The sequence below is a fragment of the Phodopus roborovskii genome, unplaced genomic scaffold, assembly GCF_943737965.1.
Source record: "Phodopus roborovskii unplaced genomic scaffold, PHOROB, whole genome shotgun sequence".
NCBI lineage: Eukaryota > Metazoa > Chordata > Mammalia > Rodentia > Cricetidae > Phodopus > Phodopus roborovskii.
The window spans coordinates 1,348,475-1,366,638 of NW_026126651.1; the positions used below are offsets into that span (position 1 = coordinate 1,348,475).

Sequence of the window (18,164 nt, forward strand, 5' to 3'; positions counted from 1 at the left end):
TTCATCTCCATATTTTTCAATATCTTCCTTCTCCTACCCCTCCTAATCATCCTACTCATCAATATCCCCCATCTCTTCCTCTTTCGTCTCCTCCTCACCCTCTTCTCTTCCATCTGCTCCTCCACACAGCTCCTTTCCTCTATCATCCTCTCCTCCTCCATCTCTTCCATCTGCATCTCTTCATTATATATTCTTCCACTCCATCTTATCCCCCTACTTGCTCATCTTGCCTTTCTACACTTCTCCTTTATACCTTCCTTACTCTGCTTCTCTTCCATCAACTCCTTCCTTTCTTTCTTCTCTTCTTCCTTTTCTGCCTCCTCTCTTCCACTCCTCTACCTCATCCTCTGTCCTTTCCTTCTTTATATTCACCTCACTCATCTCTTCCAAATTTCCCTTGCCTCAGTTTCTCTTCCTCCTTCATCTCCTTCTATCTTTTTTCTGCTCCTTCTGTTTCCTCCTGCTGCTTTTCCTTCTCTATTTTCTCCTCCTCCTCAACTATCTCTTACGATTCTCCCCATCTCTTCTTCCTGCTACCCCATCTCTTCCTCCTCCATTTCCTCTCATTCATAATCTAATCTTCCATATCTTCCTCTTGTATCTTCTTTGCTCATCTCCTCCAATCTTCCCCTATTGTCTATTCCCTCCTCCATATCGTACTCCTCCTTCATCTTCTTCCTTTCTCCTGTCTTCTCCCGCTTCCTTTTCCTTTCCTCTCATTTTCTCTTCCATCTCCTCTATTTTCTACTCCTCCTTTTCCTCCTCATTCATGTACATGTCCACCTACTCCCCCTCCTCCAACTTCCCCTTCTCCACCCATCTTCCATCTCTTTCACATCTGCCCTCCACCTCTTACTTCTCCTCCTTCATTTCCTGTCTCCCTCTTCCATTTCACTTTTCTCACTTGCTTTTCCCACTTCCTCCCCCTCGTCTTCACCCTCTCCTTCCCACTTCCTCCCCCTCATCTTCACCCTCTCCTTCCCACTTCCTCTCTCTTGTCTTCACCCTCTCCTTCCCACTTCCTCTCTCTTGTCTTCACCCTCTGCTTCCCACTTCCTCCCTCTTGTCTTCACCCTCTCCTTCCCACTTCCCTTCTTTGCTTCATCTTTCCTCCCTTCCCTTCCACCCTGTTTTTTCACTTACCACCCATCCTCCTCCCCTCTCACTTCTTCAACTTCCTCTCTCCTTTCATGAATTCCCTTCCATTTCCTCCTCATTGCGCATCCTCCCCCTTCATCCTACCCCTTTTCTCCTTCCATCATCTCTCCATTCCCACCTCTTCCACTTTCTGTCCTACCACTTCCTTCTTCCCTTACTGTTCCCTCTATTTTTTCCTCTTGCATCCTTTCTCTTCCTCCCCTTTATCTTCGTGCCTTCCCTTCACTTTCTCCTTTCCCTGTTTTTTCCTCATTATATTCTATGGTTCCTTCTCCTCTTCTTTGTCCTCTTTCTTTCCCCTTTGTCTTTCTCCCCCCACCCTCTCCTCCCTTTCCTCTTCTCTTCCTCTACCTCTTCAGTCTCCTCTTTTTCTTCCTCATCATCTTGACATTTCCTAAATCTTCCTTTTCCTCCTTCCTCGGCTCTCTGTGTCCTTTTCCTCCTTGTGGTCTATGTCATCTTCCTTCTCCTCTCCCTCTTTCTCGCCTCACCCTCTCACTATGCCTTTCCTGCTCTTCTTCTGTCTTCTTTCAGTCTTCACTAATCTTCCTCTCATTTCTTATTCTACTGCTCTTTCTAATCCTAGTCACTCTCCTCCACTTTCAAATTATTTCTTCTTCCCCTTTCCTCTTTAACTCCATCTCCTTTCTTGCTCATTCCCCTATTCCTAATCTTCCCTTCTCTGCAACCCTTCCTCATCCTTTCTACTCCTATTTCTCTCCTCCTCCTTGCCATCGTCTTCTGCAAGCTCTGCTTCTTTTTTCCCATCCTGTTTCTCTCGTTCTTCCTTCTACATTCATTACTTTCCCATCCTTCCTATTCTCTAATTTTCTTCCTCCTCTTCCTTATTCCTATCCTTCCACTGCCTCTTCTTCCTTGTCTTCCCCTTTCCTACTTTTCATTTTCCTCTTGCCTCACTTCACCTCCTACTCCTTGTCTGCTTTTCAACATTTTACCTTCTATCTCCTCTACAACCCCTGTGTCGTCCCTTAATATTTTCCCTTCCCTTTTTCTTCCTTCACCTAACCCTCTCCTGATGTCCTACCTTTCTTCTATTCTTCCTTTTCCTCTTCCTCTTTGTCCTTAATTCAACTCTTCTTTTTGTCCCTCCCCCTCAATCCCTCCTCCTTTCTGCTCCTCCTTCTCTGCTACTATCCATCTTCATCCCTTTCTTTTCATTCCCCTCTTCCGCCCTTTTCTTCTGTCCCTCTACACGTATCCCTGTGAGCTCCCCCACACCCTCTACCATCTCTCTCCCTTTTCCTCCTTTTTCCTCCCTCATCCTTCTGTTCCCTTTACAGTCTCTCATCCAATGTCTCCTGCTGCTCTTATTGTTCATGCTTCTAATTATTTTTACTACATCTCCTCTGTCCCTCCCTTTTCCTCCCCTCCTCCATCGATTCTATCCCCTCCTCTTCCTCCCTCTCCTCCATTTCTTCTACCCTCTCACTTTCCCCTTCCCCTCCCTTTCCTCCATCTCTTCTATTCCTTCCCTTCCTTCCCCATCTATTCAACCTCTTCCATCTCCTCTGCAGCTCCTCTTCCTCCTTCCCCTCCTCCACCTACTGTACCCCCTTTACTCATCCCCCTTCGTTCCTCTATCCCTTCACCCACTCTATCACATTATAACCCCTTCTCTACTCTAACTCCTCCAGACCCTTTCTAGTTCCCCTTCGTTATCTTCTCGATCCCTTTCTTCTTCATCTCCTTTATCTCAACCACTCCCCTCGTTTCCCTCCTGCATCTACTCTATCTTCCTGACTACCTTCTTTACCCCTGTCTCCCCTGTCCCCCTCCTTTGCTCTTTCTGTCCCCTGCCTCCTCTCCTCCAACTCTATTCCCCCCTGTTTTGCTTCCCCTTTCTCTATCCTCTTCTCCCCACTTTTTTTTTTAATCTCATCTACCCTTTCCATTTACCCTCAACTTCCTGCATTGTCTTCCTCTATTGTCAACTTCCCTCTGTCTGCCCTTTCCTCACCTCAATCTCATCTATTGCGTTCCCCCCCTCCTTTCCCTCCCCTATCTCCTCTGCCTCTCTCCCATCTTCCCCTACTCCATCTTCTTCCTTCCTCGGGCCCTCTATTCCTTCTTCTGCTTCCTCTCTTCCATGCCCCGTGTCTTCTTTTCCTCCCCTCCTTTATCCTTTCTATCCCTGTCTCTTCCTGCCTCTCTTTTCTATGTCCGCTGTCTCCTCTCCTTCTACCTTACCCTCCTCCATTTCCTGTCTCCTTCTCTTCCTTTTCCCTGCTCCCACCCAACCTCCTGCTCACTTCCCTTCTCCTGCTCCTCATTCCTAGCCTTCCTCCATGCCGTCCTCCTCCTTCCTGCTCCTCCCCGTGTTCACACTTCACCCTCTTCTTCACTCTGCCTTTCTGTCTTCCCTCTTCTCTCCTGGCCCCTTCTTTTCCTCCCTGCTCTTTTGTTTCTAATGTCTCCTATTCCCTAACAGCTTCCTTTTGCACTGTCCTCTGCCTCTTGCTCGGTCTCCTGCCCCTCCTCCCTGACCTTCCTCTTACCCGTACAAACTCATTTTCCTCCTTCGTCTCCTTTTCTCCCCTCCCTGTTCCTGCCATATTCCCTCCTTCTCCCCTTCTCTGTCTTCCTCGCTCTTCTCCTCCATGTTCCTCACGGGAGCCCTCCACCTCTTCATGTCTCCTCACTTCTCCTCCATGTTCCTCACGGGAGCCCTCCACCTCTTCATGTCTCCTCACTTCTCCTCCATGTTCGCACCTGCTCTTCATCCCAATCCCAATCCCGTTTGCCTTCCTTCTTCCTTTTCTACAGCCTCCTCTTCTTCCACCATTACCCCTCCTTCTCTCCTATTTAGCCTCTCAGTCTATCTACAGCCGTCTCCTCCACTGCCAATCCCCTGCTCCACTTTCTCTCTCCATCTCTTCCCTCCTGCTCCTCCCCCCTTTTCCTATGATGGCACTTCACACTTTTTTTTTTAAATGTGTCTCCCTCTGCTCTGTATCTTACATGCACTCTGGTTTCTCTGTCCCTTTTCTTTTGGCTTTTTTTTTTTTTTTTTTTTTTTTTTTTTTTTTTTGAGACATTGTTTCTCTGTGTAACATCTCTGGCTGTCCTGGAACTCACTCTGTAGACCAGGCTGGCCTCAACCTCAGGAAGCCACCTGCCTCTGCCTCCTGAGTGCTGGGGTTAAAAGCGATCACCGCCACCACGCTGCTCATTTCTCCATCCTAGTATTCTTGTTTCTCAGCTTCTTCCTGCCTTGTCCAGATGCCTATCTTTCCTTCCCACCTGTCTCCAACCTCCCCTCTTTCCCTCTGGACCTCCCTCTCACCTGTGCTGGGTCCCTAGGCCAGCCCCAGCCTCAGAGGATGCGGGGGCTGGATACCCAGGCCTGATGTCCTCCTGGGTTCCTCCACACTGTCCTGTATGGCTCTGGGTCCCATAAGGAATGTGACCAGGGTGTTCAGTACACCCAGCGGCCCTCCCCTCCCCCACCTGCCATGTCTTCCGTGTTCTTCTCTCCCCCCCCGCCCCTCCCCTCCCTACGCTTCCCATTGCCCCTTTCTGGGGCTGTCTGCCCTGTTTCCTTTCTGCCCTTGCCCGCACTGTTCTTTCTGGAATCTGCTTTTGTTCTGTTCCCCATCACAACCCCTCTCTTTCTCCCTCCATTTTCTCCGCAACCCCGGCTTTCCCAACACCGTAACATCACCACGTCATCCTGATATTTATTCCTCCCTCTTCACACTTGTTTTCCCATCTCCCTTGGCATCTCTGCTGTGTGTCTTCCTTAGCCTTTCTTGTCTTTGCTTTTCATGTCTCCTACGCTCCTGCCTACTCCGCTGATCCCGTCCCCCCTCTGGCTCACCCCGGCTGGAGTTTCTCAGTGCTGTGCTCTGCCCCTCACACTCCGTGGTCTTCCTGGTTTCCCTCCTCTTTCTATCATCTCCTGTGTGTGTGTGTGTGTGTGTGTGTGTGTGTGTGTGTGTGCGCGCGCGCGCGCACGCGCTGTGTAGGACAGAGATCAACATTAGGTATCACCCATTTTAATTTTGTTGTTGTTTGTCTATGCATGTGTGCTTATGGTGTGCTCACCTGTGAGTATACATGAGTGGAGCTACAAAGTCAGCATCTGGTGTCTCCTCTGTGATTCCCAACCTTAAATTTATTTTATTTATTGATGTGGGGCTTTTTTGTTTTTGTTTTGTTTGGGGGTTTTGGTTTGTTGACTTTTTTTGAGGCAGGTTTCTCTGTGTAGCCTGACTTGCCTGGAACAGGCTGGCCTTGAACTCAGAGATCCGCCTGCCTCTGCCTCTGCCTCACAAGTGCTCGGATTAAAGGTGTGTGCCATCACTGCCAGGTTGTCCACATTAATCTTTGAGACAAGGTCTTTAGTTGACTTTGCAACTTGCTCATAAGGTGAGGCTGGCCAGCTGGCAAGTCGTGGGAATCCACTGTCTAGCTCCCCAGCACCAGGGTCCCAGGCTATCAGGCTATCCTGTGAGTGCTGGGCCTCACAATGGGGCCTCTCTACTGCATAAGCACTCACCAATAGGCCTGTCCCCCTGGCCCACCCACGTCTCTCTTCCTCTTCATTCCCTTTCTCCCTCTCAATCCCTCTAAGTGGGCTCCTCTCTGGCTGTTTCCCTGGCGCTATGAGGTTCCCCTAGGCTCTGGGAAGGAGGGGTCACAGGGGCCACAAAAGGTCACCATAGGAGGCTGATGACCTGGTGCATGGCTACCACGCCAGATTCTAGGTGTGGGGCGGGCTCTCTGTGACATTCCTTCCTTTTTCTATCTGTCCTGGGACGCTGGATCCTTCCTGGAGGAATCAGACCGTGAAGGCGGGAAGCGAGGGGTCAGCTCAGAGAGTAGAGAGCTGCCAGAAGACACAGCATGTAAGTGGGAGGGCCTGAACAGCATGTGATCCTGGGTAGACTCTGAGACTCAAGTTTGAGGTTGGTGAAGGATTAGACTGCTCTGTCCCCTGCCAGGCCCTCCACCCTCTTCAGGCATCAGCAATGGAAGGCCTCAGTTGGCTACAGTCTTCCAGATGAAAACATCTGTGCAACACCTGCAGGACACTGAAGACCGAAGCTCCTAGGACAGAGACGTCTCAGGACTCACCTGCCTGAAGGACCAACATGACACACCCAGCACAGATGGAGTGTGTGTGTGTGTGTGTGTGTAAAATGGGACTGTCACCACCTGTTGGCACAGAATGGAACTGCAACCCAGTTATATTAGGCACTGGAATTTGTCCCCAATAAAGGACAGTTTGGGCAAGGGAAGCTGTGAAGGAATATGGAAAGTTCTGTAAAAATGAATATTTCTACTTCTAATAGAGAAACAACCACAGCAAGTGTTTGGTGTGTGTTTGTCTGAGACAGGGTCTCATGCTGCCCAGGGTGTCCTTGAACTCCCTATGCCGTCAAGGGTGACCTTGAACCTGATCCCCGTGCTTCTATTCCCGAGCTGGAATGACAAGTCTTCAACCAGATACTGTGAAGTCTTATACCTCTGAGCCTTACACTGTGAGTCACTCAATGGTGACTGGGTGTGTGCACTCCAGGGGGTGGACCCCGGGCATACCAGGGGGGTAGAATGGAGAATGGTCTTTGACTATACAAACCTGCTGCAGGTCTGCGCACACCCATCATCTTGCTAAATGGAAGATGGGTGCAAGCCATGGTGGGCAGGTTCCTATTGTTGTGATTCACCATGGCCAAAAGCAAGTTAGGGAGGAAAGGGTTTATTTGGCTCACACTCCCACATGTAGTCCATTATTGAGGGAAGTCAGGACAGGGTAGGAACCTGGAGGCAGGAGCTGATGCAGAGACGGAGGGACGCTCATCATGGCTTGGTCAGCAGGCATAGCACCACCCACAATGAGCCGGGCCTCCCCATCAACAATTGAGAAAATGCAGCCAGTTGGTGGTGGCATGCACATTTAACAGAGGATGGCGATCTCCTGAGTTCACAGCCAGCCTGCTCTACAGAGTGAGTTCCAGGACAGCCAGGGTTCACACAGAAACCCCGTCTCAAAGGGGGGGAGAAAAGAACAAAGAAAAAATGCCCTACAGCCAGATGGATCTCAATAGAGGCATTTTCTTAATCGAAGTTTCCTCCTTTCAGACGATTAGCCTGTGTCAAGTTGACATATAAACTTTAGTCAGGACAGTGGGAACAGCTAGAAGCCCAAGAAGGGCTCCTGCTCCGGTCAGAGCAGGAGGGTAAGAAGCCTCCAGAACTCCAGGAGCAGAGTCACACACAGTATTAAAGCAGCCAAGGACAGATTAAGGCCGCCTAAGGCTAGAAACCAGAAAGAGGAAGCTTCCTGGGAACTGAGAAGGGCGTCCATGGATGGGGCAAAGAATGAGGGATAGTCCACCCCGAGCTTCCTTCATCTTCTGCCTGAGCCCAGCAAGCTGGGAAGGGTCCAGGAGAGGATCAAAGGCTAAGCTGAGACCAGATAAGTGGACCTGGGGACTGTGGAAGGAGGTGGGAGCCCCAGGGGCTGCAGAGTTTAAGCCTAGCCTGATGCACTAATTATAGGCATCAAATGCCAGGCCAGAACGAGGGGGCTAAGAGTTTGTCCTGTGGGTGCTAGAAGCCACGAGAGGGCAGCAATGGGGTCAGCTCCGGTGTTAAAAGCCTGAACTGAGCGAGGGATGCCATAGGCACAAAGGCCAGGGTGGCAGGAGGGGACAGATATAGCTCCAGGTGGGTGTCTGGCCACAGGGCTACCTGTAGGGCAGCCTGGAGGGGCAGGAATAGTGGGATAGGGGCTGTTGCAGAGCAGGGCTCTGTCCTGAGGCTGGGCCAGTGACAGCATTTCTGGAGCAATGACCCAAGGGCCACTACTACGCAGGGGCAGAAGCACAGGCAGCTGGCTGGCAGCTGTGGCTGCAGTCTGGATCTAGGGGCACAGAGAGCCAAGCGTGGGACCGACCGTAGCTGATGCACAGCAGCAATGGGGCCCAAGGAGTGAGAATGCACATGTACACACCCAGCTCAGATCCTGCCAAGCATCCTACAGATACATACGTTAAAACATGCACGCACGCACGCACGCACGCACGAGTCTCCTGCAGCACTGAACAAGCAGACCCAAAGACCCATGAAAAAATAAGCTACACGTGGAAGGTGGCAGCCAGAGCCTTCTCCAGTGTCACACAAGAGCTGCAGGCTTTTGCAAGACCGTCCTGCAGAGACCGCTGTTGCTTTGTCTGCACAGGACAGCGGTTGAGAGAATAGAAAGCTTTGTGCGGCATTATGTCCAGATCCCTAGACTCTGGACAGTGAGCTCTCTGCAGAGCCACAGAGCTGCAGTTCAGCTGGGACAGAGCCCGGGAGGCTAATGGATTTAGCAGCTGGAGCACAGGAGCACTGACTGGAAACCAAGGGAAAGCCACCAGCTAGAGACAGCACAGCGCCACCCCCTAAAACATTGATGACTCTGTAACACAAAGTTCTGGCACATGCACATTATAAAATCCGTTCTTCTCTCTCACGCACTGTACCTTGCTATGACCTGCATGGGAGGTCAGAGGACACCGTGAGGGGCCATTCATCTTCCACCACAAGGACATCAGGATTGAACTCAGGTCATCAGGCTTAGTGACCTGCTGAACCATCCCACCAGCCCCAAACATGTGGACACAGTATGAGAGCGAATCTGCCGTATGTACCCAGCCCGCCTCCTCTCCCTCTCCTGCTATTCTTTGTCCTTCTTGTAGAGAGCCACCGGTGCCATTCCCGAAGATGGCACCGGTTTCCTGTCAATAAGCCAGCAAGGCACGGATGTGCGATCCACGTCATGGGGTGACCGTTACGAGCGTTGCGGGCTGCACCTGTCAGTAACGGACACAGCTCCGCTGCAACTGTCAGTAACGGACACAGCTCCTCTATATAAGCAGAGCCCTTTTTCCTCCTCTGGGTCTTCCCTCAACTTGCTGTAATGAGTCGCGCAATAAACATAGCTGCAGAAGAATCCTGTTGTTGAGCGTTGTTCTTGCAGGCAAGGCGATAGCGCTCGACACTTCTGAATGGTTTCACTTCGGATCGTCTCTATAAAGTCTAGGAGCCAAAATGAGAGAGAGGCTTCATGTTCGGTGTTTCTCAGCCAGGCTTAGCTGCATCCATTTTCCTGTGAACGGCTTCATTCTTTGTCTGAGAACAACTCCATGTACATGTTCCGCACCCACTCTGCTGTCACTGGACACCAAGGGTAGGTTCCATGCTCTGCAGCCACCGTGTGGGAGCTCTTCTGTGGAATACTGACTTCCAGGGTTCCAGGCAAATGCCCACAAGGCAGAGCTGGGTCAGATCTGTATGGTGGCAAGACACCACCAGTGTCCTGAGTCTTGTGTGCCCGTTTCCACAGAGGCTAGGATGGTTTGCATTCCCAGCGTGTTCCACATCACACACGTCCTCGCCAGCACTTGTTTTAACTGGCTGGGGTGAGGCAGAATCTCAACATAGGCTTTTGCTGTTTGAACCCTGGGCGGCTCAAGTAATGGGCAAGCAGTCTACCCAAGCCACACCCATGAACATTCCTCATCTTTAATGTTTCTCACCCTTTCAGGGTAGTCTATTCATTGGCTCATTTGCCCTTATTTTAGTTCTTAATATATTCTGGATTGTTTGGCAGTGCTGGAAATGGAGCCCAGTCTTCCTTAGACATGGTGGCCAAGCATCTAACCACTAAGCTACACCCCTGCCAGGAGGCAGCACCTCGAAGGGTTGAGATTTTCATAATAGACCTTCCAGAAAAAAACAAGAGCGTGTGCCTCTGTAGTAACCAAGAAAGGCCAGCACAGAATGGGACAGGATGCACAGACTCTGCTGCTGTCACCCTCCTGGTCACCATGGAAGTTGGCAAGATGCTAGGCCACTGTTCCGTACAAAGCAGTCAGCTTCCATGAACACTGAGGGGACAAGACTGGCCAAACCCCTGGGACCAAGGCCATCTGTCACACTATGGTGTGCAGGGGGCCGAGTAGCCATGCCACCCAGGGAGAAGCTGAGGGCATGGAGGCTCGGGAAAGGGGCGCCACAAGCTCACACTGCCATGAGCCGACGTTGAGATGGACAGGTGAGAAGGTAGTTTCCAAGCCCACACCCGAGGATGGCCTGATGGGGAGGAGGCTTGTGTAACTGCAGCACTGTGCTCGTATGGCGGTGAAACATCCCTCACAGGCTCACATCCCAGCTAGCAACTTCCTAGGTTATGGAACTTTCCCTGGAGATGGAACCCAGCGGGAGCGAGTAGACCTTGAGGGGCGTGCCTTTACAGGTGTCGTCTGACCCATACTGCCGTGTCTCTCAGCTTCCTGTGTACCATGATGGGCAGCGTCCACCATAAACGAAGCAGCCCTGTCAGGCCAACCCCACAGGGAAGAGCCCAAGCCCTCTGAAGCCAAGAGCCTGTTCAGTCTTCCCTCCCTTTAGCTGTTCCTGTCATGTGGCGCACCGTCGCAGCCCAAAGGTGACTCACACTCCAGGTCACACCTGCAGCCCCCAGCCTGAGGAAACTGGCCCTCACAGGGCAGACTGAAAAGTGCAGAGTGGCCTGGGCTGGTCTCAAACCTAAGCAGCTAAGCAACACTTTGAACTTCTGATGCTCTTGGCTCCTGAGTGCTCACCAGGAGCATGCCCTACCGTGCAGAGCTGGATCACGCACTGCTGAAGGGAGCCCACAGCTTCATGCATGGGGAGCACGCACCCTACCAACTGAACCCCACTGGTTCTCAAAGACAAGGTCTAGCTATGTAGCCCAGGCTGGCAGCCTCAGCCTGCTGAATGCTGGGATTCCAACTGGTACCAAATGCACCAACACAGGACCCCAGGTTACACCCTGACCACCCAGTGTGAGTATGAGGAAGACAATATGAACCTATGCGGCTCTGGGACACCACGTGTAGACGCGCTGGGAAAGCTGGGAAACGGATGCGAACCTGCCAGGAGGGGCGGGAACCAGGCTCCTCCTGCAGCGCAGCTCACAGAAACTTTAACCTGTCCCAGGCAACCCTCTATAACATGTCCTGAGGAAGCCACTCAAACATAAATCAGGCCAGTGGCAGCAGCCATCCAGAACTATTTACAACCACAGAAGGCAGGAAGCAAGCTGAACGGTGGCTGTTTAGGTGACAGTTTAATCGACAGCCACACAACACAGCTGAGACGACACAGCAGTCTCCGTGGCCATGGCCACAGATCTGCAAGAAAGTGCACAGCAGCTGTGGAGTGAGCTGCCAGCTCAGAGCTGGCTCAAAACTGCTTGCTGCGGCGCACATTCACAAAGACAGACTAACGACCTCACCCACAATTCTCTCCTGGTACCATACCCAGAGTGGGACATCTGGAGACAGAGAAGATGGTGGTGGAAGTCACCAAGGTGCTCTGGGGCACCAGGAAGGGTGCACAGCACAGCACACGGAAAGTGGGCTGGGAGCTTCTACACACTGGGAGGCAGACCCAGCCACCAGCAACAGAGGCCTCCTTGCCACATACCCTTGTCAAGGACACTAAGTGTGACAGTGAGGGGGGCATGGAGGACAAAGGCAGAGGCTGGAGAGAGCTTGGCATGTTCCCAAACTGCATGGCGGAGGGGGGGGGGGCGGGGCTCCTGGGAGTTTAGCAAAGGCCCAGGGAAGCCAGTGGGCCTGAGGTGGTTACAGGGAGGTGCACCCTATCTCTCAGTCACAGAAACAGAGAGGCTCAGGGAGAGGATGAGGGCGCTGCAAGATGGGCTGCAGGCTCCTGAAGGGACAGCCTTCCACGCTCATGCAACACGGACATGGAGGGACAGGAACTCCTTCTTGAGCTGGCCAAGGCAGCAGGCTCTGGGGGACTGTAGGTGGCGCAGCTGCTCACCGGCCGCTGCCCCCACCCCCGCCCCCACCCTGGCCCCCGGCGTCTGGAGCTCCCGACATCATGAGGAACAGCACAACTGGAATGATGTACATCCACTGCAGGTGGGACAGGCAGACAAAGAACAGAGAGGAAGGGATTAAGTGGTGACGCTGGCCCCGACGAGGGCCATGGGAGGGAGGGGCTGGGTCCCCTAGTCACTACAGGCAGGGCGGGGGCCGGGGCGGGGCAGCAGGGTGTGGGCAGAGGGCAAGGCGGGCAGGGGTCTGGGTCCTCACTTAGGCCTCCGTTGGCGCTGGCGCAGGCCCTGGGGCAGCAGGACGCAGGGCTGTGAGCAACACTGCCCCCCCCAGGATGAGGTGCCACTGAGGGAGGAGGGAGGAGGGGGGAGGCAGGTCAGCGAGGGCTGAGGCTTGCCGGCCCGCCTCGGTTCCTCACGTGGGGGCTTCTGAGACCCCAGGGGGAGGTGCCTGGCTCAGCGTCACTGGCCCCGCCCTCCCACTTCACCTGGAGCCTTGCTGGCCATGCTGGCCTTACCTTGTTGGGCCCGGCACTAAGTCTCCAGCCTCAAGGGATGGAGGACGACGTACAGCCGCCTCCTCAGGAGGGTCTGCCCCTTCACCCCAGCCCCCTCAAGAGCCTGGGCGTTACAGACGCCTCAGGCCAGCACGACCCTCCTGGGCTCTCCACACCTCCACCTGCGCCTCTTACACTACTCCACAACTACCTGGCCCTGCGCCTCCCATGGCTTCAACGTATTCAAGCTCCCTCACGTCTCTGAACACCGGGCTGCCCCTCCCCTCTTGGCCACAGCTTGTCTGTCCATCGCCAGCTACCTGCCACACTGCTTGACTGGGATGCCTGTGCATACAGACAGATAGATGCCCGGCCCCGCCCAGCCCCGCCCAGGCCTTGGGCTTCTAGGGCTGCTCAGCCCTGGACTACTAGATGGGGTGCACAGCCCTCAGCCTCCCACCAGAGGAACACACACAGGCCATCTGCTGGGGTGGGGAGGGCTGGGGGATAGAAGGAGCCACACTCACATATTTAGCAAAGAAGGACTTCTGCTCCTGAGGGTTCTTGGCCTTCTGGGCTTGCTCCATCTCTAGGCGTTCAATGAAGGCTGCAGTCTCAGGGCTAAACATGGGAAGGGAGGGGCAAAGGGGGGTCAGAGCCCCAGTACCTGGGTGCCTAGGGCAGCCAGTGGCCCCAGACTCCCCCCTCACTCACCCTGGGGCGGTGCCCGGAGGCCGCAGCTGCACGGATGTATTGAACAGCTCCAGATCTTCGTCTTCCACCTCAGAGCCCCGGCAGCCGCCGGGCCACGCTACCACCGACAGCCCCACCACGTTGCCAGCCACGTCCACATGCAAGGTCAGCTGGTCTGATAGGTGTGACTCCACCAGGGAGCACTGTGGGAGGTGGGGGGGTGGGAGTACTCAGGGGAGCTACTTAGCTCTGCTGCACATGCGCAGGCACCCTCCAGCGTCCCCACCCCATCCCCAGGGCCCTGGACTGCCACTGCCTGCAGGAGCTGAAGCTGAACAGTTAGTTCCTCCGGGCCCCACTGTGTGGGGTTCCACGAAGGGTGTGGACACCGAGGCAGGCAGGAATGGGGATGTCGGGAGCCCTCCCTCATCCGTGACTTACCGCTGGGACAAAGGAAGACACGTAGCCACCAGCTTCCGAACCATCAAGTACCCCAGGCCGCCTGGGGACCCGGACTCTGTAAAGGCCGTTGACGGCAGCCACATTCTGCAGGAAATGCAGAGGCCCATGAATTGGGCAGGGCCAGTCCACTAAGCTGGCCAAGAGAATGCTTCCCCAGCCTTGCCCTCAAGCACCTTCCACCACCCCTGGGCTGACAAGGGTCTGCCCGGCACTCTTCTCCCTGGCTACCAAGTAAGGCTAAAACAGCTGGGCTGTCCTCCCCTGGCGGAGAAGCCACGGAACACATCACGGCCCCATCGGCAACAGTGTGCATCCAGGAGGACGTCTGGGTCCAGCCACACCTCCCCACCCCACACACCTACGCCAGGTACCACAAATGGTTGCCTGTGGGGGCAGCTGGGCAGAGATTCACATGGAGACCAGGCAGCATGCCTTTTGATGCCTTCCTGCACACAGAAGGCATCTGGGCAATGGTCACTGCAGCAAAACTAGTTCCTCACACTGGGCAACATACAGCTGCTAACGTGCCAGTTTTCAGGCAGAGCCCAGCCCAGGCAAGGCTGAAACTTGAAAGGAACCTCTTGCTCTGGGCTCCCTCTTGGGAAGGTAGGAAGGTACCTCAAAGGGAGGGGTGGGTGAGCTAGGAGCCAAGCCCATCCAGCTTCGGGGGCCAGCCCTGGGCCCCACCTTACCCGGAGCCGGCCCCGCTCCTCCTCACTGAGCTGCTGCTGTGTTGCAGACAAGGTTCCATCCTGCTGGTTCCACAGCAATGAGCCACGCTTCTGGAAGTTGGCTCCATCACCTGTAGGGAACTGGGCTCAGTGACAACCCCTCAGGTGTGACCTATCCCATCTCAGTGACGGGGGCTTCCTTGCTGTGGGCCCTGGGCAGCCCAGCCTTAGGCTCCCAGGGCCTGCACTACCTTGTAAGAACTCTCTGGGTCAAGCAGGGCCTGACTGTCACAAGTGCCTGACTCCATTAAGGAGCCGTGGACAAAGCAAACAGCAAGCTCTGAGCCCACTGGTCATAGCCCCTTTAGTCAGGCAGATGTTGAGGCTGGCCCACCTCTACCGCCCCTGAAAGAGAGGCCCCTGTGGCGCTGCCTCTTTCCTCTAACGAAAAATGAGAAAATGTCCACACCCACTGCCTCACATGACAGACTAGGGCCGTCTGAGGGAGCGAAGGCAGGACACAGGTCACAGGTCAGAGAAGGCTGCTCTGACCTTCCTTCTTCAGCTGACTGGGTCTGGGGTTGTTCCTACAGGTCAGTGGCAAGAAGGAAATAATATTATACATACATATACATAACATATACACACAGAGTTGCATATATATATATGTATATATATATACATTCACTTGTGTGTGCACGAGCATATATGTATATGTATGAGCGTGTATGTATTATTTACATATACACATATAAACTTTATTAGAGCAAAGCAAAAGTACATTTTATAGAGGGAGACCCTGTCACGATTTGATAGCTGACTACATGAGTATGAGTAGTGGAGGCCCTGATGCCTAGAATTGTACCTTGATACAGTCCAGAATCTCGAGGGAAGAGTCTCAATGAAGGGCTGTCTAGGTCAGGCTGGGTTGGGGGTATTATCTATGGTGAATGTCTGCTTTCATGCATTGAGGTAGGAAGGCCTGACCACTAAAGGTGGAACCATTCCTTAGGTTTGGAATGCAGAGAGGAGGCTAAGCACACGTGAGCAGGCGAGCATTAATTCTCTGCTCTAGGCTGTGAATGTGATATGACCAGCTACTTGAAGTTCCCGATTTGACTTCCCTACTATAATGGACTGTAAATGGAATTGTGAAAGAAAATAAAATTTTAAGCCTGGCAGTGGTGGTGCACATGCCTTTGATCCCAGCACTCGGGAGGCAGAGGCAGGAGGATCTCTGTGAGTTCGAGATCAGCCTGGTCTACAAAGCTAGTTCCAGGACAGGCTCCAAAACCACAGAGAAAGCCTGTCTCGAAAAACCAAAAAAGAGAAAAAGAAAAATTTAAAAATGTGAAAGAAAGAGAACATGCATGTGTTATGGGGTTTCTGACCCCTGGGAAAAGAGCATGGACTCAATCCAATTATAATTCAAAAGTTTACTGATTAGTTGCTAGCAGAGCAGCAGGCATTTGGCAAAGGAAGGGTATGGGGAGGGTTTTTTAAAGGTGAAAACCACAAGAAGACCTTCAATATCTACATAAGAAGCAAAAACAGGCCTGTTCTGCAAAAGGGTTAAGACAAAACAACCTTTGAGTATCTGCATAAGCAAGTTACAGAAGCCAAAAAAACAACTAGCCACATGATAACAAGGAGATGGTCACAGCCATACATTTTTGGGTCACTGAGAAGTTATCTTCCAGGTGCTGGAGTCAGCGACAAACAGCTAGTGGGCATCAAGATGGCTGCCCGGCATAAAATGGAGTGTCTTTAGTCATCACACATGTACATTTATTATATGCACATGTATATATTATACACATGAACATGTGCACACACGTGTACATGTGTGCATATGTGTATGCATATGTATCTATGGATGTGTGTGTGTAGTGTTTGGTGATTTCCATCAACACAGATGCAGCCCAGGCCTTCGGGCATGCCAGACAAGTATTCAACCCTTGAATCCTTGAAGCCAGGTATGAGGCATCTAAAAATGCTTCTCTGCATAGGCTGGATATTTGTAAGGTTGACAACACACTGAACTCACCAATCTCAAACGAATGTTCCAGCAGCAATCCCACAGTACCACAGCCCTCACCTTCACGGCCATCAGCCCCAGCCTGCAGGAGAGACAGGAGCCCCAGGTAAAGACCACTCAAATTCTGGGCAGGGCAGAACCACCTGGCCCTAGGACAGAATGGCAGATTGAAGGACAAGCCTTATCTTCCTGTTCACATCCAATTAGAGGTGCTTTTCCCCAGGACTGCCACTCATGAATATCAATGATGTATATTTCCATAGCTCAAAAGAAAACCCTAGAGCCGGGCTACCGTGGCTCAAGTCTTTAATCCCAGTACCTGGGAGGCAGATCTCTGTGACTTTGAAACCAGCATGGTTTACAAGAGCTAGTTCCAGAACAGGGAAATCCTGTCTCAAAGCTCTGCCCCCCCACACACCAAAATAAAAGAAAGAAAAAAAAGGAAATCCTATAAACATGCTTAAATACTACTCTTGTGTCCAAAGCCCAGGTCACTATCTTTTGTATGTTTGTGTGCTTGGGGTTTGCTTCTTTTCTTTCTTTTTTGGGACAGTCTCACTGCATGGCCCAAGCCACACCCTAACTTTCTGCATCCACCTCCTAGTGCTGCGGGTACAGGCAAGCAGCACCATGCTCTGCTCCCCAGGTCACAGTTCACAGGCACGGGCTTCCTTGGCACACCCTGACCATTGACACTGTCAAGAATTCCAGTCCTGCCTAGGGTATCCCTGACCCTCACTTTTTTCCATGTTCTGAAATAGTCTTACTAAACCACTCCCAGGTTGGTATAGACTCAAGACGATCCTCCTCAGCCTGCTGAACACTGGGATTACAGATAAGTATCACAACTATCGGCTTCATTTTTTTGTTTTGTTTTGAATTTTGTGTATGGGTATTTGCTGCATTTACGTCTGAGCCCCATGTGCATGCCTGGTGCCTGCTAGGCCAGAAGAGGGTGTTTGATCCTCAGGAACCGGAGTTACAGTCATGAGCAGCCAGGTGGGTGCTAGGAATCGAACTCGGGTACTTTGGATGAGCAGCCAGTGCTCTGCTCCCCCATCTCTCCAGCACTTTTTTCCCCCTCTTTTTAAGGTAGCCCAGGCTATCCTCGAACTCAAGACTGCACCCCCACGCCAAGGCCTAAGCCCTCCTTCTGCGTCTGAACTTCAAGCTTCTCCTACTCAAAGCATCCTAAAGCACGCACTGGCTATAGGTCCTGGCTTCTCATGAATATTCAGACACACGACTCCACCCCCGCACTCGGGCACTAGTGCTGCACCTTTATTATTGAGTCCGTGTCTCACTAGCCCTGGCTGGTCTCGAACTCGCCGGTCTCTGCCTCCCGAATACTGGAACTGAAAGCTTGCGCCGTCACACCCGCTGTTTGTATTTTTGAGACAATCTCATGCAGCCCAAGCCTGAAACTCCTTCCTTGACCTTCCAGCCTCAGCCTCCTGAGCGCTGGAATGAGAGTCGTGCATTACCATGCCCAGCCTAGGTTGCAAACACAGCGCATCCTCTTGTGAATATTCACGGTGCGAGCCCATCTAGCGCCCGCGGGAGGCCGCCCCGCCCCGGCCGCAAGCACTCACCCCGCGCGAGGCGGCCCCGACCCGGCAGCCGCTGCCTCGGGCCCTACTGGGAGCCGCGGCTGCTATCAGCAAGAGCACGAGCAGCCGGGTCACCCCAGCAACCGCCGCCACCATCCCGAAGAGCTGTCAAGAGCGGAGCGCCGCCGTAAAGCACGCTGGGAACCAGGGTGCATCCTGAGCCTCGTGCGC

The 18,164-nt window shown here is 52.9% G+C and overlaps 1 protein-coding gene across 2 annotated transcripts; it reads right to left on the reverse strand.

Moving 5' to 3' along the window:
- Nucleotides 1–11,118: 11,118 nt before the first annotated feature.
- Nucleotides 11,119–18,111, reverse strand: Emc10 (ER membrane protein complex subunit 10). 2 transcript variants are annotated; one of them, XM_051174308.1, is made up of 8 exons: nt 17,976–18,111; nt 16,393–16,465; nt 14,367–14,476; nt 13,654–13,758; nt 13,234–13,415; nt 13,047–13,140; nt 12,282–12,368; nt 11,965–12,101 (listed from the first exon to the last, which is right to left on the reverse strand). In XM_051174308.1, exons 1-7 carry the CDS (start codon nt 18,087–18,089, stop codon nt 12,282–12,284), a joined length of 765 nt encoding a protein of 254 aa, XP_051030265.1. In that variant the 5' UTR covers nt 18,090–18,111; the 3' UTR covers nt 11,965–12,101. The 2 variants fall into 2 exon arrangements, with proteins under 2 accessions (XP_051030264.1, XP_051030265.1); XM_051174307.1 differs by lacking the exon at nt 12,282–12,368 and having other exon boundaries at nt 11,119–12,101.
- Nucleotides 18,112–18,164: the final 53 nt, after the last annotated feature.